The following is a 27,889-nucleotide window of genomic DNA, read 5'->3' as shown; positions in this document are numbered from 1 at the left end:
TCATGATCACTACGATCAGAGGAAGAGACTTTATGAGAGACGACACCATACTGACTTCTGCAATCAGAAAACTGACGATTATAACATTATGAGCATCATCTCTATACAACATCACAAACTCTATTTGACAGATAAAGCACATGATGATTTCAGAATAATTCATGGATCATTGAAAAGTGTTCTTACCGCTCTGCAGTGTCAGTGTGTCAGTGTCGACGCCCAAATGAGAAAATCATCAGCAGTTTTCACACTATAAAATGCAGCTAAAAATATTGGTCTTCCTCTTCCTGGTGATGTGTCACCATCATCTCAACTACACAAGAACAACTGGAGAAGAGAGTTAATGTCTCCAGATGTCAAACACAAGCTTTATCTCTGTAGAGCTCACTATTGTTAAATCTTTGTGAGAGAATATGTGAAAGATGTTTGCTTTAAGAAAGAACGGTTAAAGATGTTCATCATGTCTGCAGGAGCATCTGAGCAGCATCAGAGGTCAAGCTTTACCACTCTTATTTTCACTTCCTCTTCCTGACACAAACTCTCTATTTAACACATGAAGCGGTGGACGACAAACACACATGTACCACAGTCTTAACCATCAGCAACTACATTGTGTTTAAGTGGGTCAATGCCAGTTTATGACAGAAAACACAAGCACTCAGACACCAGAACAATGACAGATACAGGAAAAATGGTAACACTTTACAATAAGGTTCATTAGTTAACATTAGTTAATTACATTAGTTAACATGAACTAATAATGAACTGCACTTCTGCAGCATTTATTAATCTTTGTTATTTTTAATTTCAACATTTACTAATACATTATTAAAATCTTGTTAACATTAGTTAATGCACTGTGAACTAACATGAACAAACAATGAACAACTGTATTTTCACTAACTAACATTAACCAAGATTAGTAAATACAGTAACAAATATATTTCTCATGGTTATTTCATGTTAGTTAATGCACTAACTAATGTTTAACTAATGAACCTTATTGTAAAGTGTTACCGGAAAAATAGTATGGTCTTCAGAAACACTAATACATGACTAGCAGATCTATTTAATAAGGGTGACCATAGTTTTCAAAAACTATGACAAATACTTGACAAATGTGTTCACAATCATGCAGCTATGTTATTGACTTTTAATAGGCTACATAAAGTAATACATCCTTTCCATTCACCTTTTGGCCCTCAACAATAGAATAATGACAAAAAAATAAAACATAGTTTAGCTTTTAACACCTTTACATGACACTGTTTCTTTTCATGGCCATGAAATAAAATAAAAAATCAATTGCCATAAAAAAAAAGTCAATTTCAAGTCAAAAAATCAATTTCAGTCAAAAATTAAAGCTGAAAGCAGCGAATAAAGGGCCCTCGCACCCTTGGCCACCACCACCCGTTGGTCTCAGGAAAACAGTGAACAGTGGGTGACATGCATGTAAGTGAGTAAATACAGGAGAATTATGGCAAAGTCATTTCAAAGTGCCACACTTCCTGCTGCCAACAGGTGGTGCTTTGACTGTAACTGAATATTGCCATGAAGATGTCATCAGGCCAGGAATATTATCAAATGTGAAGTTTGGAGCAGATTGGACATTGTATGCCTGAATTACAACAACTTCCTGTTTCGTGGCATTAATCGCATACTTTAGCACTTAGCCAAGTGTTGCATGATTGAATGTGTTTGTAGCATGTTTGGTACTTCATGGCATATTAAAATGTGTTTCTGGGAGTGAATTACAGTGCAGAGCATGTTATTTCCTGTTGCCAGCAGGTGGCTCTATGACCAACTGAATATTGGCATATAGATGTCTTCAGGCCAGGACTCTTAGGACTCAAGATCTTCGCAATTTAACATCACTAAAGCCTTAAGATTAGACCAACCATATGTGATGTGGTTCTGGTTAAACTCAATGAGGAGTGTAAAACAGTGTAAAACATGTCATTTCCTGTTGCCCACAGGTGGCGCTATGACTGACACAAAAAATGTGTTATTAATAAACACATCCTTTTTGAGAGTGCATGAACAACAAGGTTCTGGATGCAGCAGTTCATCTGGTACAGAGGAATCACGGCTGTAGATGGTTGTAAATTGAAATCCATGGCTTAGTGTAGATGTCAAAACCATAATGACATATTACTTAACAATTAGTTAACAGCCATATGCCTCAACAAGTCATAACGTAATGATACATTTGCAAATCATTAGCTAATGATTAATTAAAGCAGACAATTTCAAGTTGAAGTACATGGCTTCAAACCATTGTGGTAATGAACACATTAACTTTAAGTTAATAAAATATGTTATTAAGGAATTAATACATCATGAAACATTTAATTATTAGCAATTCATATATTACTTAATCTATTAATCATATAGACTCTTTATTAGTTGCTGATGCAGTAATCATTAATTAATGGTTTAGCTCTGCCCACGGCAGGCACGCCTCCAGGAACTCTGCTTTTTTCGGAAAGACTCGGTATAGCATATCTATATTTTATACATATGATAAAACTAAAGACTTTTCAGAGATATGAAGGATGCAATACTACTCTATAAGTCTATACATGAGATTGGCAGAAACTGTGTGTGATACCCCCCTTTAATTAAAATGAGCTAAAGCAACACAATTCCTCCTAACTTAATTTCATCGTGTTTAATCCACGTAAATATATCTAGTATTGAAGTTTACTTAATCTGTTTGTGTTGGGATTACATGAATGAATTTTGTTCCATTAACTGAAAATGGGTGGTGCTTGTTAGTTCCCAGCATGCATTGCATATGGCTCGATAAATAGAGAAAATGTTTCAAAATTTGATGTTATTTTATGTTTTTTGCAGTAAGATGAAAACTGGGGATGCTTGATAGTGTTTAATAGCGTTCAGTGTTCACTTATATTGGAATTATTAGAACGCTTTAATTTCACTGTGTTACCATTGTGGAGAAGAGTGGGGCATTTGTTTAGGCTGTGGACTGGTGCTTCACATTCAATTTCTGCTGTGTTGAAAGCTAACATACTAGCGTGTGCACTATTGTTAGCTAATAGGATGTTGACTATCTAATTCAGTCTAATGATTCGACCACATGCCACATATATAAAGTTGAATTGAATGAAAGAACATTGGATGAATGGATGTTTTGTATGAAAGAGTCACGAATCAAAAAACCTCACAAAATTTGCTTTGAGACTATTTAATTGGGTCACTTAATGATTTAATGCTTTAAAAAAATGATTTAATTTTATCATGTTGAAGTTACATTAACAAATTATATTTGCATAACTTAATTGATTCATGTGGGACCGATGTTCACTATTAAATCATGTAAATTAAACACACTTTTTTTTTTACAGTGTATACGGATGCTTGATTTCGGTACAGAGTACCTGCCATACATTGGAAGCAGGACTTGCCGACATGTTGGACATGACATCAAATGACACTTGTTCTGGAAAGTCTGGAGAAGACCACTGATCTGTGGAGAGGACACAAATTTCCCGCCACAGTGGACGGACCAATGGCATTGCGTCATAATCTGATTAGTGATTTTTATATGCCTGCAGTGTCATTATTCCTGTTTGATTGGTTATTTTTACACTGCTATGTACAATTAGAATTGATTAAATTATTAACCCTTAACTTATTATTTATTAACTATTCTGGTTAGCTGTGTTTGTGTTTTATCATTTTGTCTAATCTCAGTATTCTGATTCATCACTACTTTACTTCTGGTATGGTCTCAAACTCAGTTTGTGGAGATCCACAGTCCTGTAGAGTTCAGCTCCAACCCTGATTAAACACACCTGATCCATCAAATCAAGCTCTTCCGGATTACTAGAAACTTCCAGGCAGGTGAGTTGGAGCTGGTTGGAGCTAAACTCTGCAGGACATGTCCCTCCAGGAGTGGAGTTTGCTGGCCTTTTATTACATTAACTTAATAAAACCTATATGATTATTAGTGTGACTAATATCTAGATCAGGGGTTCCCAACCACATTCCTGGAGCCTCCCCAACACTGCATGTTTTCCATGTCTCCTTAATCAAACACACCTGATTCAGACCAGCAGCTCATTAGTAGAGACTCCAAGACCTGAAATGGTTGCGTCAGACAAAGGAGAGATACAAAATATGCAGTGTTGGGGGACCTCCAGGAACGTGGTTGGGAACCACTGCTCTAGATGACAGTCTGGACACACATATGAAATATCAGTTATAATGATCAAATACACAGCAGCTATGAGGGGAAAGTTTATTTGAGATCTCTTGAGATTGTACTGAGTTTAACATGAAAATACTGCTTAACTGTGCAATTAACATACATGAATTAAAATGTTAATCCTCCAGTGAAGCAGAAACTAAAGTATAACTACAAGTTATTAAGATGTTACTTTAAATATTTGAATTGCACAAGTTTTCTCCCAAAATGCATTTGCATATGAAGCACAAACATAAAATGTGACACGCAGGCTAAAATATACAGTGGTAGGGAAAGTATTCAGACCCCCTTAAATTTTTCACTCTTTGTTATATTGCAGCCATTTGCTAAAATCATTTAAGTTCATTTTTTTCCTCATTAATGTACACACAGCACCCCATATTGACAGAAAAACACAGAATTGTTGACATTTTTGTTGATTTATTAAAAAAGAAAAACTGAAAGTATTCAGACCCTTTGCTCAGTATTTAGTAGAAGCACCCTTTTGATCTAATACAGCCATGAGTCTTTTTGGGAAAGATGCAACAAGTTTTTCACACCTGGATTTGGGGATCCTCTGCCATTCCTCCTTGCAGATCCTCTCCAGTTCTGTCAGGTTGGATGGTAAACGTTGGTGGACAGCCATTTTTAGGTCTCTCCAGAGATGCTCAATTGGGTTTAAGTCAGGGCTCTGGCTGGGCCATTCAAGAACGGTCACAGAGTTGTTGTGAAGCCACTCCTTCGTTATTTTAGCTGTGTGCTTAGGGTCATTGTCTTGTTGGAAGGTAAACCTTCGGCCCAGTCTGAGGTCCTGAGCACTCTGGAGAAGGTTTTCGTCCAGGATATCCCTGTACTTGGCCGCATTCATCTTTCCCTCAATTGCAACCAGTCGTCCTGTCCCTGCAGCTGAAAAACACCCCCACAGCATGATGCTGCCACCACCATGCTTCACTGTTGGGACCGTATTGGACAGGTGATGAGCAGTGCCTGGTTTTCTCCACACATACCGCTTAAAATTAAGGTCAAAAAGTTCTATCTTGGTCTCACTCCTTCAGGTGTTTTTTAGCAAACTCCGTGCGGGCTTTCATGTGTCTTGCACTGAGGAGAGGCTTCCGTCGGGCCACTCTGCCATAAAGCCCCGACTGGTGGGGGGCTGCAGTGATGGTTGACTTTCTACAATTTTCTCCCATCTCCCGACTGCATCTCTGGAGCTCAGCCACAGTGATCTTTGGGTTCTTCTTTACCTCTCTCACCAAGGCTCTTCTCCCCCGATAGCTCAGTTTGGCCGGACGGCCAGCTCTAGGAAGGGTTCTGGTCGTCCCAAACGTCTTCCATTTAAGGATTATGGAGGCCACTGTGCTCTTAGGAACCTTAAGTGCAGCAGAATTTTTTTTGTAACCTTGGCCAGATCTGTGCCTTGCCACAATTCTGTCTCTGAGCTCTTCAGGCAGTTCCTTTGACCTCATGATTCTCATTTGCTCTGACATGCACTGTGAGCTGTAAGGTCTTATATAGACAGGTGTGTGGCTTTCCTAATCAAGTCCAATCAGTATAATCAAACACAGCTGGACTCAAATGAAGGTGTAGAACCATCTCAAGGATGATCAGAAGAAATGGACAGCACCTGAGTTAAATATATGAGTGTCACAGCAAAGGGTCTGAATACTTAGGACCATGTGATATTTCAGTTTTTCTTTTTTAATAAATCTTTTTTAATATATCTGTGTTTCATATTAGCAGTAATACAGTGAGGAGAGTTTAATGTGGATCTGCTGAAGTCACTGCTAGAGTCTCATATTCAGAAGATCTGGACTGAAGCTCAAGAGCCATGTAGGTGTCATCAGGAGCTCTGGACTGAACAGACGGTGAGAGACAGATCAACAAACAGCCTGTTTATGTGTGGATCTGCTGAATCTGACTGTAAAAAGTGTTGGAGAGTGTTTACTGACTGTGATTGTGCTGTAAATGTCAGCAGATGTTCTGGACGCTGGATCCAGAGCTGTGTATGTATTGTCACTCGCGTCAGCCGTCTATAGAGAGAGATTTCTACACTTATATTGCTTCATATTCACTATTGTGTTCATAGTTCAATACAACAATACAATCACACTGTGTTTCAGTTGTAGATGGAGGAGTGTGTTTGTCGACTCGCCTGCTTTTGATTCACGTCTTCAGTTTCACCTTCTCTCCTCTTCTTCCTCCTGAAAACAGACAGAAAACTATTAAAAATGTCTTAAAATTTATTTTAAAAGAAACGGCTTGAAATAGAGTCTATTTACATTAGATGTGAGATTGATTTTTTTAGATTTGTTAGTGAATAGCTTTAGTGTGCAGCTATCTTCACTCACTTTATGAATATGATGATGATGATGATGATGATGAAGATCAATCCTCCACATCCCGCCACGATCCCAGAAACTGTGTGCAGAGCAGCTCTCTGAACCCCTGAAACAAGATGATCATGAAGATCATTTCACACGTGAGACAGATGAACCTGAAAGAGTGTCTGTTTATAGAAAATACCTTTAACAGTGAGAGAAACAGACGCTGATCTCTGAGATCCATATTTATTCTGAGCCTCACAGTAGAAGCGTCCACTGAAACTGGAGTTAAAGCTGGAGATGCTGAAACTCTGTCCAGATCCAACAGCTGAGGTTTCATTCTCCTTAAACCAGCTGAAGTTCAGAGCAGGAGGGTTTGAATCACTGCTGCAGTTCAGAGTCACTGAATCTCCTGACACTATTTCACCAGACGGACTGATGGACACTGAGACGCTCTTTGGAGGATCTGAAAAGACAAAAAGTGTCAAATGACATGCAGTAATTGAGCAAATAATCATCCAGAAATGATTAAGGCAGACTTACACATGACATTCACAGTCACAGCAGCAGAGGACTGAGATCCATGTTTATTACTAGCAGAGCAATAATAGTTTCCACTGGCCTCAGACTTTATATTACTGATGCTGTAGGTGTCGCCAGATCCCAAAAATGTTCTTCCTTTAAACCAGCTGAAGTTCAGAGCAGGAGGGTTTGAATCACTGCTGCAGTTCAGAGTCACTGAATCTCCTGACACTATTTCACCAGACGGACTGATGGACACTGAGACGCTCTTTGGTTTGGCTAAAAAAAAAAAAAAAAATCAAATAATTTGATAAAACCTCTTGAACATTTTTAAAATTGCTAAAATAAAAGGAAATTATCAAAACAAAGAATCAGTATTTAATGTTTAATAATAAACTCACACATGACATTCAGCATCACGGTATCAGAGTCCTTCTCTCCATGTTTATTTCTGGATCTGCACTTGTATTCTCCACTGTGATCAGAGCTGATCTTTGAGATGCTGAAGATTCTTCCAGATCTTACTAATGTTTCTCCTTTAAACCAGCTGATTTCTGCAGGAGGGTTTGAATCACTGCTGCAGTTCAGAGTCACTGAATCTCCTGACACTATTTCACCAGACGGACTGATGGACACTGAGACGTTCTGTGGAGGATCTACATGAAATATATGTAAAACATGAAAATAATGATTTTATTTGTGCCGTTAATTCCATTATCATTATTAAATTACAGAAGTCTATATGCAAGTAGAAATAAAAATAGTGATGAGAAAGGTTCAGATGAGCATCTGAACTGGTGCAAAGTCAATAAAACAATATTATATTTACAGATTTATCAACCCAAGATTCATAAAAAGAATCACTAAACACTGATACATGATTTACATAAATTTTGTATAATAATAAATGAATAAGAATAAATCATGTCTAATAAACAAAAATGTAATGCAGTCTGTATGATTGGGCCTGAATTTATCAAACAAATCTGAACTAAATTCTGAATAATCTGTGAAATATTTCACTAATATTAATGAATCAGTTTGTACTCACATTCAACATAAAGAGAAACAGCAGGAGAGATCAGATGTTCATGTCCTATAACAGCACATCTGTAGTTTCCAGCATCAGAACGACTGACTGACCACAGATGAAGCTGATTCTCTGTTCGTTCAGTGAATCTCTGTGTGTTTCTGTACCAGATGAATGTTGTTTGTTCAGTCAGAGAGCAGCTGCTTTTACATGTCAGAGTGACTGAATCTCCCTCTTTCACTCTCTGCTGTGTCTCCACCTGCAGGTCTGACAGAACAACAACAACAACTGATTCACTGTCAGCTTGAGTATGAGGTCTCTGCGGAACAAAAGTGGGCATTTCTGTATTTGTGGGTGTTTTAAAATGGGTGGGTGTTTATATATCATGCAATGAAAATGATCGCCTTCACCCGACCCCACCCCGATGTGGGCAAACCAGGTAACGCTCTCAAAACCGCCCCTCTGTTTATAGCCTCGCCCACTGATCATTACTGTCCTGCAGAGACCTGTACTTGGTCAGCTTAAAGAGTGAGTTCACCCAAAAATGAAAATGATGTTATTTATTACTCATGTCGTTCCACACCCGTAAGATCTTTGTAAGGCCTCTATTACCAGCAATGCCACCGAACTTCTCAAGACCCAGAAAGGTACTTGTTAGATCTGCAGGTAGTAAGCACACACTGTATGTATTCAAAGACCTCGTATTTATTGCGAACAGCAACTGCACATGTTAACTCTGAGCGCACTTCTCCTTCACCTTCTACTAACTCTCCTTCTTCTCCCTCCTATCCAGCGTCTCTAGCGGCAGCATGAGGAATTACATTATAAGACACAGCATTTCCCCTCTTTGTCTTAAATTAACCAAGGAAACATGTACTCTGAATAAAGCAGTTGTGACAACCTAGGCAACTATTCAGTAACAGTCCGTACGGTATATTCATTGTATATTAAACAATGATGTATAGGTTGCTTTAAAACTCATGACATGAATACATGAACTGTCAGCAAAACAGTAAATTGATACTCGAACATATTCAACTACATTACTTTTAACATTTTTGTAAACCAATAAGTGCAAAACTCATTCAGAACAGTTTTCTTTCCTTTGAGAGCTACACCTTGTGCAATTTAGATGTAAAACAGCCCTATTTATTTTATCACATAGTCTTTGTGCCAAATATGTTATTCCACTTTTTTTTCCATCACTGAGTAGGAAAGTGTTGGGTCCCACTCTCATCTCTACTCTTACAGGAGCAGAGTATCTAGGGTGACCTTTCGGGGTTGCACGAGGAAGTCTTATTCTCACTCTCCCTCCCGCATCAAAGAGAGGATTGCGAGCAACGCGTTTGAGGTCAGTGTATCGTTTCATTTTTTCCGGTTTCTTTTTCACATTCTCACGAACAGCAGAAAGATCACATTTACCCTCATCATGCAAAGGCAGGATGTTAAGCTTGGTTTCTCCCATACAGCAGTTCATATGGCGACACGCCCGTAGTAGCGTGAGGAGTTGCCCGGTACACCTGAAGCCACTCTGTGACAGCTCTGTTCCTCTGTTGTGAGTGCTGAATTGCTGTCTGGATGCAACCTTTCAGTGCACGGTGAAATCGTTCCACAGCACCGTTAGCTGCAGGGTAGTACACAGATGTACGGATGTGTTTTATTTCTCAACAGCTGAGGTGAACTGAGTACCATTGTCCGTAACGATGCACTCTGGGTTGCCATGAAGACTAAAGGCAGTACTCAGAAATTTGATAACATCCTCAGCAGTTGTAATGCTAGCAAATGCAAGCTCAGGCCACTTGGAATGATAGTCTGTAAGTGTTATGGCATATCTGCAACCAGGAGTAGCTGTTTCAAATGGTCCGACTATATCCAAACCCAGTTTTTTCCACGGGCCCTCAGGAAACTGAACTGGCAGCAGAGGCGCTGGATGCGTCACAGCAGATTTGTCATTGGACTGGCAGGGAATGCATGTAGAGATAGTTGACTGGACTTGAAAGTCCATTTGTGGCCACCAGTAGAGATCCCGCAGCCTCTGTTTTGTGCGGACTACTCCCTGGTGAGCCAAGGAAATCAATGTGTGTCATAAGGCTACAGGGACTAACAACCTTGTTCCTCTGAAAATGAAAGCATCTTTCACTGCGAGTTCGTCTCTCACTCTGAAGTATGGAATCAAGTCCTGACTCACTGCTTTGACGGAGGGTGGCCAGCCGAGTGTAATTTGCTTCCGCAGCTTTATCAGCTCAGGACAAGCAGCACAGGCAGTCTCAAAGTCAGACACTGAGAGTATAATGATGAAGAAATTAATGCAACAATGTCAGGCTCCACGTCAGCAGAGGGGTCAGTAGGTCGGAAGACGAGACAAGCAGTCTGCAGTGTGATTTTGGGAAACAGGCCGGTAGATAACGTCATAATCAAAACAGAGCAGACGTGCTGCCCAGCAAGCGATCCGCATTCCAGCTCTCCCCATTCCTTTTGTGGTAAGTAAAGTGGTGAGTGCTTGGTGATCTGTGCGAAGTGTATAGCGATGGCCCCACACATACGTTCGCCATTTCTCAGTAGCCCACACACATGCCAGGGCCTCTTTCTCCACTATAGAATTTTTTTTTTCTGCATCAGTGAGTGTTCGGGAAGCGAAAGCCACTGGTTTTTCCACACTATCTGATTGTACTTGGGCAAACACTGTGCCCAACCCGTAGTCACTTGCGTCTGTTGAAATTACTGAAGTGTGGGGTCATAACAGAGGTGTAAAGTCCAGGGGTCAGAAAGTAAAAGTCCTGCCATATTTTTTATTCCACCCACTGAAGCAGTGTTAAAGTTAATGAGATAATTACGTGATAAATTGAGTGATGATTGACCATTATTGAAGACACCTGATGATAACAAGCACAATCACCAAAGGAGAAAATCACAATTTTTAAGTCACCATCACAGAGATGAGTGTTTGCTTTAGTTGAGCTCTTGACCCTTGACTTTTTTAATATTAGATTTTGTTCGGGCTGTTGTAGCTAAGTTGTAACAGCCCAACAAGCAACGGAAAAAAAGATGATCAGGTCGTGTTGGTTATGTTTTTACATATTAGTTATTTGTCCTGAATCACTGAACTCATTTAGAGCCCATTCTCTGAGTTAGATTTACATTATTGATTACAGCAGCACTGTGATTCTACAGCAGAAGATCAACTTTTTCAATATAATCCGAAGGATTTCACAAAGGTTGTTCTGAATTAAAAAAAAAAAAAAGAGCTTTCTTTTAGACACACACAGACATCAAGAATCAGCGTATGAATCTCAACAACGGCGACAAGCAACATATTCTGATAAACAGATCAACTCTGAACATTAAACAAACAAGCTACTAAAAAGTCACATAAAAACAGAACAAAATAAAATATGAGAATAAAGGAAATTACTAAGACAATTCAAAACATCATACTAACCTTTAAATAACATTCTACTAACATTAAGGAAACTGAACATTTTCATGTTCTTGGAATGTTACAAATCAACGTTCCTAGAATGTAGAATTTTAGATCAAAATTAAGTTGAAAGAACATTTGAGGAACATCATACCTTATAAAAAACATTCCTCTAACGTCAAGAAAACTGGACATTTTTTACATTCCCAGAAACAACACTGAACATTTAGAGAACGTTCTTATAACAAAATTCTGTTAGCGTGGGGTCTACTATTACAGTGTTGCTACTGACGATGAACATTTAGCAAGAATAACTGACCACGGAATGTTGCAACTGACCAATCAGAATCAAGCATTTCAGAGTCACTGTTAAAAAATTTAGTGTGAAATCACAGTATATTCCAGGATAATAACTGCATGACTTTCACAGTAATTTAACATTGGGACTTTACTTGTATCTAACTACACTCTCAGAAAATTACTGTAAACAAACAATATCATACTGTATGAAGGTACCCAGCATTCAGTGCGGCATGAATAGATTATGCTGTGGAGATTCTTGATTCTTGTTGGTTTTATCTGTGCTGCTGAACTTATTTTTGGTTCACTCAGGCCCGAATCAAAAATCACTGAAAGTGCTTCTGAAATTAGCTCTAGTAAAGTTCAGATGTAATGTGTAAGCAACAGCTCCACCATAACAAGAATAGCAATGTACAGTGAGAGATTTAAGATTTTTTTATTAGATTAGAATTTTTGTTTAATAGTCATTACTTTTACAAATAACTGAATTTCAAAAATACTGATATGAAATTCAAATATTTTTCTAGTCTGCATTTACATTGCTTGATGAATCTACATTGCAGCATGAATCCCGCATTTATGTAGGATGATATGTAGATGTCAGTTCTGAAACTTTGCAGTGTGATTGGCCGTCGGTCCTCTTATAGCATGAAAAAAAAAACTTTTATTCAAATTCTGATGGATTATATAAAGCGCTTTATTTATAATCATTAAACAGCTGTCTATCGTCTCATTTTTAGTTGTCCACACTGCACAATGAGTCTCTTTCTTACATTTGTGAGTGTGCAGAACTCAGCACTGAACAAAAACTCTGGCGTTTTGACCGGTGAGTGGATTCTGATTAACTTAAACACCCCTGATTGGCCATTGCGTTAAAGAGATCAGCTAACATGCCTGTGATTGGCTACATTGCTCACCGCTGCAAAATCATGTTGTAAATAGAAACATTTGACATTCTCCAGAGTGCAAACACAAATGTGCACTGGAGCTTTTGCCAAATCTATCAATTGAGGGTGCTCTTTCTTTCATTTGAGGGTGCTTAGCACCTCAAGCGCCCCTGCAGAACCAGGCCTGGGTTCACTTTTAGCAGTTTGTGTTGTTTGTTTATTTTGTAATGTTTAGAATTGATCTTTTATTATTATTATTATTATTATTATTATTATTATTATTTGTTGAGTGTCACCATTGTTGTGTTTTGTATGTCGAGTATTTATTTATTATTTAAGTCTTGTGTTGCAAGATGATGTCACACCTTTTCAAGATAAATCTCAGCAGCTGCTTCACTATTGTGAAATATCCATTTACAAACAATTATAAATTTATAATAAGATTTGAAATAAGATATTGTTTCATGAGTTCGCCTGCCCATTCAGCCTTGATGGTTAATAGTAAAACGAACTTGGCTTGCTGTCCGCGGAGGAGGCTCGAACCTCCTAGAGTTTTGGGAAAATATAAGGCGACTCGTGGAGTGAATCTTCTGCGGAGGCTATAAGGAGAAAACAAATAGAGTTTGGTCTGAGAGCTGGTGCGAGAGCGGTGGATGAAATCTCTGCTGTGGCAGTGAGGAATAAAATTAATTCTGCGGAATTTGATCTGCCTTTGTTAATGCAGAATAACAGGAGGATATTGGGAGCTCATTTTTTTCTTTTGGCAGTGAAGCCTGGAACTTGACTGAATCAAGATTAATTCAGAGGAACTTGAGGGAGGTGGCAGGTCCCTCGGTTTTGCAATTGGGATACCTAGCTTTTTGAACGGTGGTGAGGGGGGCAGCTGGGGGATTTTCACTTGGTGAGACCGTAAGGAAATCATCGAGTAAATTAATGAGGTAAGGGATGCCGTGATTGTTTGAAAGGATCCAGCATAGGGCTTCGGACAGCATGTCAAAGATTTTTGGGCTGCTTTTACATCTGAAAGTCAGACGGATGGCAAAATAATATTTATCTCACCAGCACACTCCAAAGAGATGCCAGAAATCAGGATTTATTGGCATAACCGTGAAGGCTGATGTGATGTCAAGTTTGGCTAACCAGGCTCCGTGACCAGCAGATTTAATTAGCTGAACTGCCTGGTCAACATTGTGATAGTTCAAAGAGAACTCTGGCAGAGGGATTAGGCTATTGATGCTTGGAACGAAGCAGGCGTGGGGAGCAGAGAGATCGATAATAATACGCTTTTTTCCTGAGAACTTTCTGGTCGCAATTCCAATGGTGTCAATGCGGAAGGCTTCGAATGGGGGGAATCGAATGGGCCGATCATGAAATTAGAATTCACCTCCTTTGCGAGGAGGGCATCTACGGTATCCGGATCTGTCAGGGCAGAGTGTAAATTATTATCTGGTAGGCTCTCTAACACTGGATCAAAACCTTGTTGTAAACCAGAAAGAAGGTAGTGAGTGAATTGCTTGTCAGGGTGTTTTTTTAGCTTGTGCACTAAGAGAGGGACATTAACAGAAGAGAAGCGAAGAGAAGAGAAGCGAAGAGAAGAGAAGAGAAGAGAAGAGAAGAGAAGAGAAGAGAAGAGAAGAGAAGAGAAGAGAAGAGAAGAGAAGAGAAGAATCTTTATTGTTTTTTGCTGAGGATTTGTACACCGGACAGACAGGACGGGCATGCGCACCACCACAAAAAATACAAACATGCAAAAAACGGCATCTTTGTCTGAAGCAACAAAAATCATTGAAGTTGTTGCAGACCTGATAATTTAAACTTGATAATTAAAACTTGCTTTTTGTTTTCCAGAAAGAGAGCGATCACGTATGAGGTGGATTTAACATCGGTGGAGGTTGGCTGAGGGTTTTTGGAGTTTTGGATTTGAGGGCAAGAGTGGGACTGATGATAGAGGGACCTACAGATGGCACATGAAATATTGCGGCAGCCCAGGAAAACTCTGTTGTAGAGTTCAAAGTCCAGGCCATTGATATGGGCATTGATTCCAATGCGTGACCCTCGTTGCACATCTTGCAGAGAATAAATTGTAGAAAGTGTAGAAATAGCTGTTGCAGAATGACAATGATAAGTCAGCGATAATGTATAGGTAATCGTTCAGTTCTTTTCTTCTGTTTGGAAAGACTGAACAGATTACGTCAGAATATTTTCCAAAAGCTATAATAAATTCTGCTAGGGAGAGGATGCGATTTAAATTAGAGTGTGAATCTTTGAGGATGACCAAAAATGCGCCACAGTCCAGGGAGCGAAGGAAATCTTTTTTCGGAATGGGAGACAGAAGAGAAGTCAAATCTACGTCCGTACCTGAGAGAATCTGGTTGCAAAGCAGGTTAGAGACAGGTAGGGGCTCTGTTAGGTGTTTCTGTTAGTACGGCCGTGAACAGAGAATAGAAAGGTGGACAGGCTGAAGTAGGAGGGAGGGGCAGGCACTGGGTGCAGAGGCAGCCTCATGCTGGGTTCTGCACTCGTAGAGGGAAGGCTTAAGGAAGAGAGAAAGGTAAGATGCAGAGAAGGCTCCGGAGCGGTTCCTGTGTGCAGAGGCAGCCTCACACTCGAGACCACTCCGGGAATGGTTGGAGAGGGAGCAGGAGGAATTCTGGAAGGAACAAAGGTTGCTGAGTTATGGACGAGATTAAGCAAATCTGAGGTGGGTGGCAGGTGGGGCTGTATGGGGGGAGCAATGTTGTAAACTGAGGAAGCTGAGGGTGCTAGGGAGGTGTGGGATTGTTGAGCTAAGTTTGTTGGAGGAACCACAGGGCTTAGCGCAGCAGCCCTGCCCCCTGTGCTAGAAACAGGGAGGGCGGGGTTGGAAGAGAGAGATGTCGACGGCTTCCTGGTTGGAAGGAGTGCGCTGAACTCTCTTGGATGGATGACCAGCGGCCCTTTTGAGCAGAGTATCAGGTGGAATCTTGCAGGTTTGAGAATTTAGGTAAAGCTCATAAAACTGTACTTTGGTTTGTCTTCGGCGAAAATGGATGCTTGCGGCCGTGAGAGCGTGCCGCAGTCCGTTAACGTTCCATTTTGTAATTTCAGGTATGGGAGATGATCCAGACGCAATCAGATAAGCTAGCGTGCAAGGAGAAATCGATGTGGCTGAGGTGCGTGGGCGCCTAGCTGGAGGTGGGGAAGAGCGAGTTCCATGGTGGCACCTTGGTGAATTTGCTGGAGTACGCCGAGAAGGACGACCTCGATTCCCATTGTTTAGTCCAGAATTGGAGCCGGAGTTGGATAATCCTATGGTCGGTTCTATGACACCGGAAGATGCTGTATCCAAGGAAAATTTGTTGTCCGAGGTAAAGAGCTGTACTTCGTTGGGTTGGGACATGTTTCATAGAATAGGGCGGGGCTGAATGCGGGAAAAATTTGTCAATGGAATGACGCGGTGTTTGCAGCTTATATAGTACGCACATAATGTTGATTGACAGGACTGAATGTTTAGGCTCCTCCCGTACCTACATTTGGAACTTCATTAAAACTTTATGCCCCATGTGTACAGGGGCCCCAGACTGGCCAAACTATTTTTTTTTTATTATTATTATTTTTAATTTACTTCAGCGCAAACAAAAAAAAGACCCTCACTGGCCCATAATAAACATAAAAAAAATAAACAGGTGATTGGAGAGATGTGACATTTGGGTCACATCTGTCCAATCAGCTGCTGATCAAATCATGTCAATCATTTTCATTTACGTCACTGCTATTGCTAGACGGCATGGCGGCAAAATGTCCAAAAGAAATTACGACAGTGGAGCACAAAAAACGGAAAATACAAAGGTTACAATAACAACGTGAACAAGATATACAAAAAAAAAAAAAATCCCTAAATACTTAAGGCATTGGATACATCAAGACGTTTGTGAGGGAGAGATCGTTAACGGCAGGAAATCCAAACATTCGCCTATCATTCATCAACCTCAAATACGGCTTATCACTTGAAACATGTAAGTAGTAGCAGTAGCCTAGTCCTAGATAAATGTGCGTTATTTTTAGGCGCATATCCATGTTTGTGTGGAGCGCGCTTTACTGCATGACATGGAGGCGCCGGTGCGATCACTTGCATTTAACTTAAAATACTCCGTCATTTTGGTCATACAGATAAGAGTAATACGAACTGTAAAGGGTCTACATTTATTTCTGTAAACTCACAATAACAGCAAAACGTTGTGCTTTTGTAAAATGAAAACAACCAGGATGCGCATTCTGCCGTCTCTGTGAACTTGAGCACGTAACAAACATGAACCGTAGCCTACTTCCCTCACAGACACGAGAAATATATCTATAGTTTTATATTCACTAGTTTTACCTGTGATGTCAAGCTGAACTCCAGGAACACCCGTCCATTTTACACCCATGTTTGTAGTAAATTTAAAGTAGTAGATGTGTTTATCAGCTTCTGTTACATTCGTCAAAGTGATGCTGGAAGTGTCTTTAGCTTCACTCAAACACTGAATCCCTCCTCTCTTCTCTGGATCTGAACACCGATCAGGTGATTCTCTAAAGGTTTTGGTCCAGAAAGCTTTTACGAGCTCGTGATCATCAGGATATCTTACAGTACAAGATATTGTCACTGTTGATCCCTTTAATGCACAAACATATGAAGGGCTGTAATTCACTCCCCAATCCTGCTGACCATCAACCGCTGAAACACAGAGATGAGAAATGAAGAGGCTTTCAGGTGTTTTATTTGTTCAACAAATAACTTTTAACTTCTGACTGTTTTTATGTTAGCTGACAGTAAAACACTGATGTCAGTTTATAAGTGTGAAGAGCTCAATCATCTTTTGTTCAAATATCTGTATAGTGAGTGAAACTGAAGACTCACCCGCAGTCATGATCACTACGATCAGAGGAAGAGACTTTATGAGAGACGACACCATACTGACTTCTGCAATCAGAAAACTGACGATTATAACATTATGAGCATCATCTCTATACAACATCACAAACTCTATTTGACAGATAAAGCACATGATGATTTCATAAGGGGGGGGCCCTTTGATCGCGAAAGTGAAAGTGCCCTCTGCAGTCGCATCGCGATGCCGCCCCGCGTTCCAATCCCCCCCACGGAGTGCGATTTCTACCCCGTGAACTGATGATGTTTCTCATGTCAGGCCTCGTGTGTCTAAAGAGCTTCACACAATATTTACACATGAATCTACAACAGATATTGAGCTTCTGGAGTTCAGATCACTTCATCAAATCAACATTCATCTAAAACAGTTTTATAAATATCAGTCGTAGCCCTACTGAATTATTTTAACTCATAAACAAAAAAATGTTCTTACCGCTCTGCAGTGTCAGTGTGTCAGTGTCAAAGCAGTTTTTTATAAAGTGAAGCTAAAAATGTTGGTCTTCCTCTTCCTGTTGATGTCACCGTCTTCTCCAGTTGTTCTTATGTAGTTGAGAAGAGAGTTAATGTCTCCAGATGTCAAACACAATCTTTATCTCTGTAGAGCTCACTATTATTAAATCTTTGTGAGAGAATATGTGAAAGATGTTTGCTTTGAGAAAGAACAGTTAAAGATGTTCATCATGTCTGCAGGAGCATCTGAGCAGCATCAGAGGTCAAGCTTTACCACTCTTAGTTTCACTTCCTCTTCACTTCCTGACCCAAACTGTGTTTAACACATGAAGAGGTGGGTGAGACACACATGTTTAAGTGGGTCAATGCCAGTTTATGACAGAAAACACAAACACTCAGACACCAGACCGATGACAGATACAAGAAAAATACTATTGACGGTCCAAAAAAACACTAAAACATCATCTATTTAATAAAAAAGGAAGAATTGAATTCTTTTCTGCACTTCCATTGACTTTACTGTCATCTAGTGGCCAAAAAAATGAAGTGCACTTTACTGCCCATTACCGCAGCTGCTTTTACATCTGGGCTCGTATGTATAAAACTTCTCAGAAATGCTCTTAAGAGTTGTCTTCAGCCTTGACTTGAGTGTTAAAAATGTATTAGTTACAAGGACTTTTCTAAGAGTAGGAGAGTTTTATAAAGAAGCTAAAAGCAACTTTTAGTAAAGTCTAAGACTGATTCTTAAAGGGTTAGTTCACCCCAAAACGAAATTTCTGTCATTAATCACTCACCCTCATGTCGTTCCACACCCGTAAGATCTTCGTTCATCTTCGGAACAAAAATTAAGATATTTTTGATGACAGAATGCTGTCAGATTTCCTTCCATTAACTGCCTTTGTAACTGAAACTTTGACGCTTCAAAAACTTCATAAAGAGATCGGAAAACGAATCCATATGAATCGATGGGGTTTAGTCCAAATTTTCTGAAGAGAATCGATCGCTTGGTATAATGAACAAATTTAATTTAGGCTTTTACTCACATATAAACATTGATCAGCAAACGTAAGCAGAAGCTCAACCTAACCTGAATGACGCATGAGAACAAACCTCTTCCGGAAACTCAAACGTGCTGCGTAACCAGTGAGGTTCGTTCTCGTGTCCACTGAAACTGGAGCTAAAGCTGGAGATGCTGAAACTCTGTCCAGATCCAACAGCTGAGGTTTCATCCTCCTTAAACCAGTTGAAGTTCAGAGCAGGAGGGTTTGAATCACTGCTGCAGTTCAGAGTCACTGAATCTCCTGACAATATTTCACCAGACGGACTGATGGACACTGAGACGCTCTTTGGAGGGTCTGAAAAGACAAAAAGTGTAAAATGACATGCAGTAATACAAACAACTGTGCAAATAATCATCCAGAACTGATCAAAATTTAAGGCAGACTTACACATGACATTCACAGTCACAGCAGCAGAGGACTGAGATCCATGTTTATTTCTAGCAGAGCAATAATAGTTTCCACTGGCCTCAGACTTGATATTACTGATGCTGTAGGTGTCGCCAGATCCCAGAAATTTTTCTTTATTCCAGCTGATTTCTGCAGGAGGGTTTGAATCACTGCTGCAGCTCAGAGTCACTGAACTTCCCTCCACTATTTCAGATGGACTGATGGACACTGAGACGCTCTTTGGAGGATCTGAAAAGACAAAAAGTGTCAAATGACATGCAGTAATTGAGCAAATAATCATCCAGAAATGATCAAGGCAGACTTACACATGACATTCACAGTCACAGCAGCAGAGGACTGAGATCCATGTTTATTACTAGCAGAGCAATAATAGTTTCCACTGGCCTCAGACTTAATATTACTGATGCTGTAGGTGTCGCCAGATCCCAAAAATGTTCTTCCTTTAAACCAGCTGAAGTTCAGAGCAGGAGGGTTTGAATCACTGCTGCAGTTCAGAGTCACTGAATCTCCTGACACTATTTCACCAGACGGACTGATGGACACTGAGACGCTCTTTGGAGGATCTACATGAAATATATGTAAAACAGAAAATAAAATAATTATTTGATTAATGCCATGACCTTCCATAATCATTATTAAAAATTACTGAAGTGTATCTGTAAGTAGAAATCAAAAGTGATGAAAAAGCTGCAAATCTACATCTGAACTGGTGCAAAGTCAATAAAACAATATTATATTTTTCAACCCAGGATTCATAAAAAAAAAATCACTAAACAGATTCATGTTTTACATTAATTTTGCATATTAATAAATTAATAAGAACAAATCATGTATAATAAACAAAAATGTCATGAAGTCTGTATGATTGGACCTGAATTTATCAAACAAATCTGAACTAAATTCTGTATAATCTGTGAAATATTTCACTAATATTAATGAATCAGTTTGTACTCACATTCAACATTAAGATAAACAGCAGGAGAGATCAGATGAACATTATTTACTCTTATTTCACACTGATAGTTTCCTTCATCAGAACGACTGACTGACCGCAGATGAAGCTGATTCACTTTCACAATTCCTTCAGTGAATCTCTGTGTGTTTCTGTACCAGATGAATGTTGTTTGTTCAGTCAGAGAGCAGCTGCTTTTACATGTCAGAGTGACTGAATCTCCCTCTTTCACTCTCTGCTGTGTCTCCACCTGCAGGTCTGACAGAACAACAACAACAACAACTGATTCACTGTCATCATCACAACATCAGGACAGTATTCCAGAAAGCAGGTTCTGCAACATATCCGGGTAAGTTTACTCAGAGCAAACGGATAACCTCAACTTTCAGTTCCAAAAAGGTCACTTTCAGGGTATGTAAGTAACCATAAACAACTTACTCTCTGAACAAAACCTGCTCTGGAGCAGCTCGTGTTTCAGGGTTAGTTTCTTTCAGAGGTGTTCAGCGCATGATGAGGCTCCAGTGAGCAGAACAGATTTCACACAATAATATATCATATAGTCATATATTATAACATAACATAAAGCAACGGGGTTGTTTTTTATTCTCTTCTCACGCATCATAGATGTGCATTCATAAAAACGTATACAGCCATATTACCTTTGAAAGCACAGACTGTTTTTTAGGTCAATTCATCTATTTTTTTATTAATATATTTAGCATCAAACCAACAATATAATAAAAAAAAAACTGATTAATGAAAGATTAAAAGAGAAGATTAAAAAAGAAGAGAAAAAAAACCGTCCAGTAGGTGGCGATATGCACTAAGAATGTAAATTGCCATTAAACAAAAGAAGAAGAAAGAAGTTCTATGGAACGCTTCTTCTTAGCGTCCGTTTCCATGGAGACTCTTGGATTCCTCTAGGTTGAGAATGTGTTCATATGGTCACCGTTAACTCTGAGTTTCATACTCTGCACTGAAAAAATGTTTTCATTCATCCAAATAAATAAATGTAGGTTAATGGTTCACATCTATATTTTATAACTTGAGCCAATGAAAAATAAATAACTTGCTCTAAACAATATTTTCTATGTCTATGAAACTATTTTATAAAACCTGGCTCAAAGAATAATTTTCTTGTTGAAGAAAGTCAATTAATTTAAATTCTATTTTTGATCCAAACAAAAAGATATAGATTTAATCAAAACAAAAATGATCATTTAAGAAATAATATGAGTTTATTTTTCATTGGCTCAAGTTATAAAGTATAGATGTGAACCATTAACCTAAATATTTTATTTGGATGAATGAAAACATTTTTTCAGTGCGGGTTGGCTGAACTTACTCCAGACCTCGAGTAAGCAAGGTTTGTTAATCGACCGAGAGTTCAGGGTTTATGTGACGATAAGTTAAACTTGCTTTCTGGAATCATGTGATAATACTGAAATAATCACATTAAAACACTAAACTCAAGCTCTTCAGACAGCAGTTATAATAAACAGCTTGATGATTCTGAGGCACAGATGATGGTTTATTCAAAGATAATAAAAATGTTTCTATTTCTTAGAGTTCACTGTACCTGTGACATCAAGACGAGCTCCAGGAATCACTGTCCATCTTTTATTCTGATAATTATCTGTAATTCTGCAGTAGTAGACGTGTTTATCAGCTTCTGTTACATTCGTCAAAGTGATGCTGTAAGTGTGTTCATATTCACTGTGACACTGAATCCCTCCTCTCTTCTCTGGATCTGAACACAGATCAGGTGATTCTCCAACAGGTTTGGTCCAGAAAGCTTTTACGAGTTTATAACTCTGAGAAAGTGTTAAAGTACAGGATATTTTCACTGTTGATCCCTTTAAAGCACAAACATATGAAGGGCTGTAATTCACTCCCTGATCCCACAGACCATAAACCCCTGAAACACAGAAATGAGGAAAATAATTAAAGAGACTTTCAGCAACAAACAGAAATCTTTAATTTTCTTCTACACTTTTTATAACACACTATCAGAGATTTCAGTCAGTGTCTAGAACGGATGTGCCTGAAGCCGAATACTATGTTCGGAAAGGAAATGACGTATTCTACGGAGCGCCTAAAGGGACATGGTGATGGAAAAAATATGAGACGGGAGGAAAAAATATATTTCAACGCTTTTGTGTTCTCTCGCAATTATATAGTGTGAAATATTTAATTAATATTAATGAATCAGTTTGTACTCACATTCAACATAAAGATAAACAGCAGGAGAGATCAGATGAACATTATTTACTCTTATTTCACACTGATAGTTTCCTTCATCACGATATCTGACTGACCACAGATGAAGCTGATTCACTTTCACAATTCCTTCAGTGAATCTCTGTGTGTTTCTGTACCAGATGAATGTTGTTTGTTCAGTCAGAGAGCAGCTGCTTTTACATGTCAGAGTGACTGAATCTCCCTCTTTCACTCTCTGCTGTGTCTCCACCTGCAGGTCTGACAGAACAACAACAACAACAACTGATTCACTGTCAGCTTTGAGAGTTCACAAATTAAAAACTTTCATTTTTATCATCATTTATGGTTTTTATTTTCTAAAGCTGCAAAACTTTCTTTTTCAGAACACAAAAGGAGAAAATTGAAAGAAAAAAAAACATCCTGCTCGTACATCCAGCCGGTTGTTTTTGCAAAATAAACTTCATCAGGGTGATCAGGACTTTAATCCCTTTAATGCACAAACATATGAAGGGCTGTAATTCACTCCCCAATCCTGCTGACCATCAACCCCTGAAACACAGAAATGAGAAATGGAGAGGCTTTCAGGTGTTTCAAATGTACAACAAATAACTTTTAACTTCTGACTATTTTTATGTTAGCTGACAGTAAAACACTGATGTCAGTTTATAAGTGTGAAGAGCTCAATCATCTTTTGTTCAAATATCTGTATAGTGAGTGAAACTGAAGACTCACCCGCAGTCATGATCACTACGATCAGAGGAAGAGACTTTATGAGAGACGACACCATACTGACTTCTGCAATCAGAAAACTGACAATTATGACATTATAATGTGACATGAATTATGATAATCACAAGTCTTATTCTCTTTGCAAAAAAAAAGAAGAAAAAAAAACAAATAATATATATATATATATATATATATATATATATATCGAGTCAAGAAGATGCCAAAACTAAGACTTTTTTGGTGAAGACCACAAAGCCGAGATGGCTCCAGAACATCTGACAATCTCATTCTCATTCTTATCCAGTTTCTCCCAATGAGCGCACATTTGGGTCCTTTCCAAACTCTTTCTCTTTTTTTTTTTTTTTTTCTTAAAGCCCGTCCTCCTGCTGTGACGATCAATTCCTAACCTCTGGATTCTTTTTAATAGTGGCATTCTGCCAACTGGTCTGTATTTGTTTTGCTTGAATGATCTTCCCAACACTATCCCAACTGCCAAATCCCGACTGCCAAATCCCTGACAATATTCACGAAACCGCTAAGGTAACACTTTATTTTGATAGTCCATCTGTTGACACTCTACTAGTTATCAGTACTCATATAGTAGCATGTCAACAGTGCATCAGTTGACATTCAACAACATTGTTTCAACAGACAAGTAACATACATTCAACTAACTGCCTGTAGATTATAAGGCGCATTTTAATTTCTAATCTATAGATTTTACAAAAAGTGCATGCTGACTGTCAGTATTTATTTCGCAACAGGTTGTTAACTAGTAGTCAGCTGACTTTCTGTAGATTGTGTTACCATCCTCTAAGTTGTCTACTAACTACTTAAAATCAATCTGTCAGTTGAAAGTCTACAGTCATGTCAACGTATGATCAAGAGCATATTATATCATCCTTACTTAAGGGTCTCAAATGCATCAAATTAATAATTATTTAACCATTTCATTTTTATCAAGATCACTAGTTTATTATCTGTTGATAGTCAACTAAACATTGGTTGTGCATCTGTTGCTTGTCAACTAGTCTAAAGTTTACGTTCAGAAGATCATTAGTAGACATTCTTAACTAAGCATTTGTAGATATATTTTAGGACTATCCAATTAAAGTGAAAAACAGTTGATAACAGTTGAAAGTCTATAAGCTATCAACAGAAAACATACAGCCATCCATTAATTATATGCAAGATATTTACCGTTTAAAATGAGAAGTTAATACCAGACTATGAACTACAATAGAACCAACACTACAGACAGGATATTAGAGAAAGTTGTTTTATTAACAATATATTTATACCAACCCATTGTTCACTAGGGCATCAGATCTGAACAGTCTAATTATGTTGTATCAAACTTTACTTGAATTAACATTACATAAAACAAAAACAAAACAACAAAATAAAATAAACATGCTGCACTGGCAGCACTACAAATAATCAAACAAGTCTCTACCATGTCATCGTAGGGGCAAAGCAACTTGAACTTTAAATTATGAAAAACAAAACGTATCTACTTACAATCTACTCAAACTTAGCTAACATCCTGTTTCCTACATTCAGTCTTTCTTTGCAGAAAAGGGGATGAGCTGTTTGTTATTTTACAATATTTTTCAGTCATCAGTGCTAGTATCAGTGCTGGAGTCCAGCATCATGGCCTGTGGCTCCTCATCTCCAGTGGCCATTATCTCCATGTTCCCATCTGTCAAATGATAAAACAAACACAAATAATGTTTAGAGCGTAACTTCACCCTCAGCTCTGCACTTTTATCCACTGCATAACTTTATAGAATGTTTATTTTTGTTAATTATTAATTATTAATGTGGTGAAGATTACATTGTGTCTAAAGAGACATTGCAGAACTACAAATAATGTGTACAAAATCTCATAGGTTTGATTTCACATACAAAAAGAAGGAGAGGCTTATCATAAGGCTATCAGATCTGAACTGTGATTATGTGTAGCAAAAATGAAATGAAAAAACAAAAACTAACTAACATGCTGCACTGCACTGCCACCACTACAATTAATGAAAGTCTTTACTATGCAGTGTTATTGGATGAACTGTAGGAAAAAAAAAAAAAAAAAACTTCAATTCAAATTTATTGTCCCTAGGCCAACAACACCGAAGCAAAATAAAATAAATAATAAAAATAATAAAATAAAATAACAAAAAATACGTAAAATATGAAAATAAAAATTGATTAATTCTGCCTTTCATGATAGTAAGGGGGTCTTAAACTGATCTGTGGTTACTTACATTCCTTATGTCCTTGAGAAGTCTTCCAAGTACACCATGTTTATGTCTTCTGGCTAACCAGTAAGTCCACTCAATGAAGCAGAGCTGTTTTTTTAAGGCCTTCTCAGACCGATTCCCCCGCATACGCCAAATTTCCCTCTTATATGTCTGCCACGCTCTCTCAATGTTTTGAGTGTGTAGTCCTGTTTGAGGATCTACATAATTCTGGCTGTGGTTGACTCTCACATGCTTGTAGCCCTCCTGAGAAAGGCTTGTGTATGCTCTCCACTCATCACTCACTACAAGACTTTCTCTTTTTACGTGTTTTTTGATGATTGGAACAAGGGTTTCCTTGTTTCTTTTTTTCACAAGGCGAAGAATTGGACGTCTGCTTGCAGCTTTGATTTCAAGTATACCAAAAACCCATGTTCTCTTTCTCTTCCAGGTGTTACCAAAGCGTCCTCTTGCATACTACAAAAAAAAGTATGAACAGTGTTAGAAAATAATCAAAATAATCTCTTGACCATGTAAAAGTATATTACTAGTTAGGAGTAATTACATGATAATACTTTTTCCATCCAAAACTTTTTAAAATTCCATATAATACAATAAATATGCTTACAATATAAGAAAATAAGAAAAAGTAAACCAAATTTGTATTAACTGATTGACAGCTTTGGGGAAAGTGATGTCCACCCTCACTACTTATATCTATCCTAAACTATGATGCACATATTGATGTCAGCTCTTTCTGGTTCTACAATATGTAACACATTTCATCAAGTGCATTGCATTTAGATTACATTACCTTGCGTTTATGGCAGAACTTGCTCTCATCAATGTGAACTATGACATTAACTCCACCAACTTTTTGCCTCTTTTTCTTTCTGTGCTTTTCCAGGCTTTTTACACAAATTCTTCTGAGTTTCTTTGACATCATAGAAAGTGTTGCTGTGCTCTTTGCAATGCCATCTTGAAGCATGTCTACTTGCTGTAGATGTAAACCCTGTGCGAATCTACAAAGGATCAACATTAACAAAAATGATGACCATTAAATAAGAACAGTATATTTTCACATAAAGAAATCATAATAGCAAAGCATATTAATAATAAACAAAGCATAATTTGTATATTTTATTTTGGACACTAGTTTTTTGACTCTTGACATTACTGCTGAAATTCAACCATAGCTAACTAAAAAGTACAGTATAGTACAGTAACTAGAATTGATGCTCATTGCAACACGGTGCCACATCAAAGTCACCATCATAATCTTCTGTGAGAAGCCAAAATCTTTGAAAAAGGAATTGACATACTTAAAATTATGGTCAAAATATATTTATATGTTTATTATAACAAGCAAAATATCAAAACATGGTGACATATTACAGGACAGGCTTTTGCAATAGAATATGCTATGCTATTGACCACAATATATTTTTTAATCCATGCCAACATAAACTATGATAACGTGTGCTGTAGTGCAATTGTGTTCTATGCACTCAAGCACTACACACATAGTGTAAAATGCAAAATATTGTACTTATGTAATAAACTTGCATTGCTTACCTATGTATGTACTTCATCCATGTGAATAGACTGCAGTGTGATTGTGAGAAGAGTGACTTTGACCTAACACTTCTTTTCAACCGTCCACATCTTTTACGTCGACACTCCCTGGGATTTTTTAAAACATGAAATTGTATGATAAACACAGAAATGTTTTAACATGTTTTTTCAACACACACACACACATTGTTGTGACGGGCAGCCCAGAGAGAAACTATAAGAACCGAATTACACCGAATTAAATACCACATATTTGATATACTTTAATGCAAAATAGCAATGGTAATCATAGAAAAATACCAACATAGCAATGGTTATTTGGGAAAAAATGGAAAAAAATACTTAATGTTGGGCTTCTAATTATAAACAAACACGAAATACACAGACACTCTTATTTTGAAATATCTGTTTTTACTACTTCCAGCCGCTCCGTCAAACAATTGGATCAAAATGCATTCTTGTAATAATAAGGAGGAAATCATATCTACAAGGTTGTGTCTATTGCAAAACAAAATATGGAACCATAGTTTACAAGAATTTATTCTTACCAGATGACATAATCCTTGGTCTGGGAGGCAACCATGTTCATTTTATGCCCACAGTTCTTGCATTTAATTTTGCGTTTCAGCAAGCCAATCATTTGCAACCATTTTATCAATTTTAAAC

At 38.2% G+C, this 27,889-nt stretch overlaps 3 protein-coding genes across 3 annotated transcripts in view; all 3 read right to left on the bottom strand.

Moving 5' to 3' along the window:
* The window catches only part of LOC127513145 (sialoadhesin-like), a 152,278-nt gene extending 128,836 nt beyond the window's left edge, over nt 1-23,442 (bottom strand). Inside the window, exons 1-2 of the mRNA XM_051894739.1 lie at nt 23,418-23,442; nt 17,046-17,381 (exon numbers count right to left, since the gene is read on the bottom strand). Coding sequence (XP_051750699.1) covers nt 17,046-17,381; nt 23,418-23,427 — 346 coding nt within the window. The 5' untranslated portion in view covers nt 23,428-23,442. The remainder of the gene's footprint in view (nt 1-17,045; nt 17,382-23,417) is intronic.
* The window catches only part of LOC127513227 (B-cell receptor CD22-like), a 76,590-nt gene that overhangs the window by 39,653 nt on the left and 9,048 nt on the right, over nt 1-27,889 (bottom strand). The window contains exons 5-6 of the mRNA XM_051894889.1: nt 6,734-6,997; nt 6,587-6,655 (exon numbers count right to left, since the gene is read on the bottom strand). Of these exons, the coding sequence (XP_051750849.1) occupies nt 6,587-6,655; nt 6,734-6,997 (333 nt within the window). The remainder of the gene's footprint in view (nt 1-6,586; nt 6,656-6,733; nt 6,998-27,889) is intronic.
* zgc:172106 (uncharacterized protein LOC100136844 homolog) overlaps nt 19,870-27,889 on the bottom strand; it is a 37,460-nt gene continuing 29,440 nt past the window's right edge. The window contains exon 8 of the mRNA XM_051894836.1: nt 19,870-20,076. The gene's annotated coding sequence lies outside the window, so the exon portion shown is untranslated. The remainder of the gene's footprint in view (nt 20,077-27,889) is intronic.

This window comes from Ctenopharyngodon idella, chromosome 1 (genome assembly GCF_019924925.1).
Source record: "Ctenopharyngodon idella isolate HZGC_01 chromosome 1, HZGC01, whole genome shotgun sequence".
In the NCBI taxonomy this organism is placed as follows: Eukaryota; Metazoa; Chordata; class Actinopteri; order Cypriniformes; family Xenocyprididae; genus Ctenopharyngodon; species Ctenopharyngodon idella.
The sequence above is the reverse complement of the archived record's forward strand: the minus strand, read 5'-3'. Positions and strand labels throughout refer to the sequence as shown.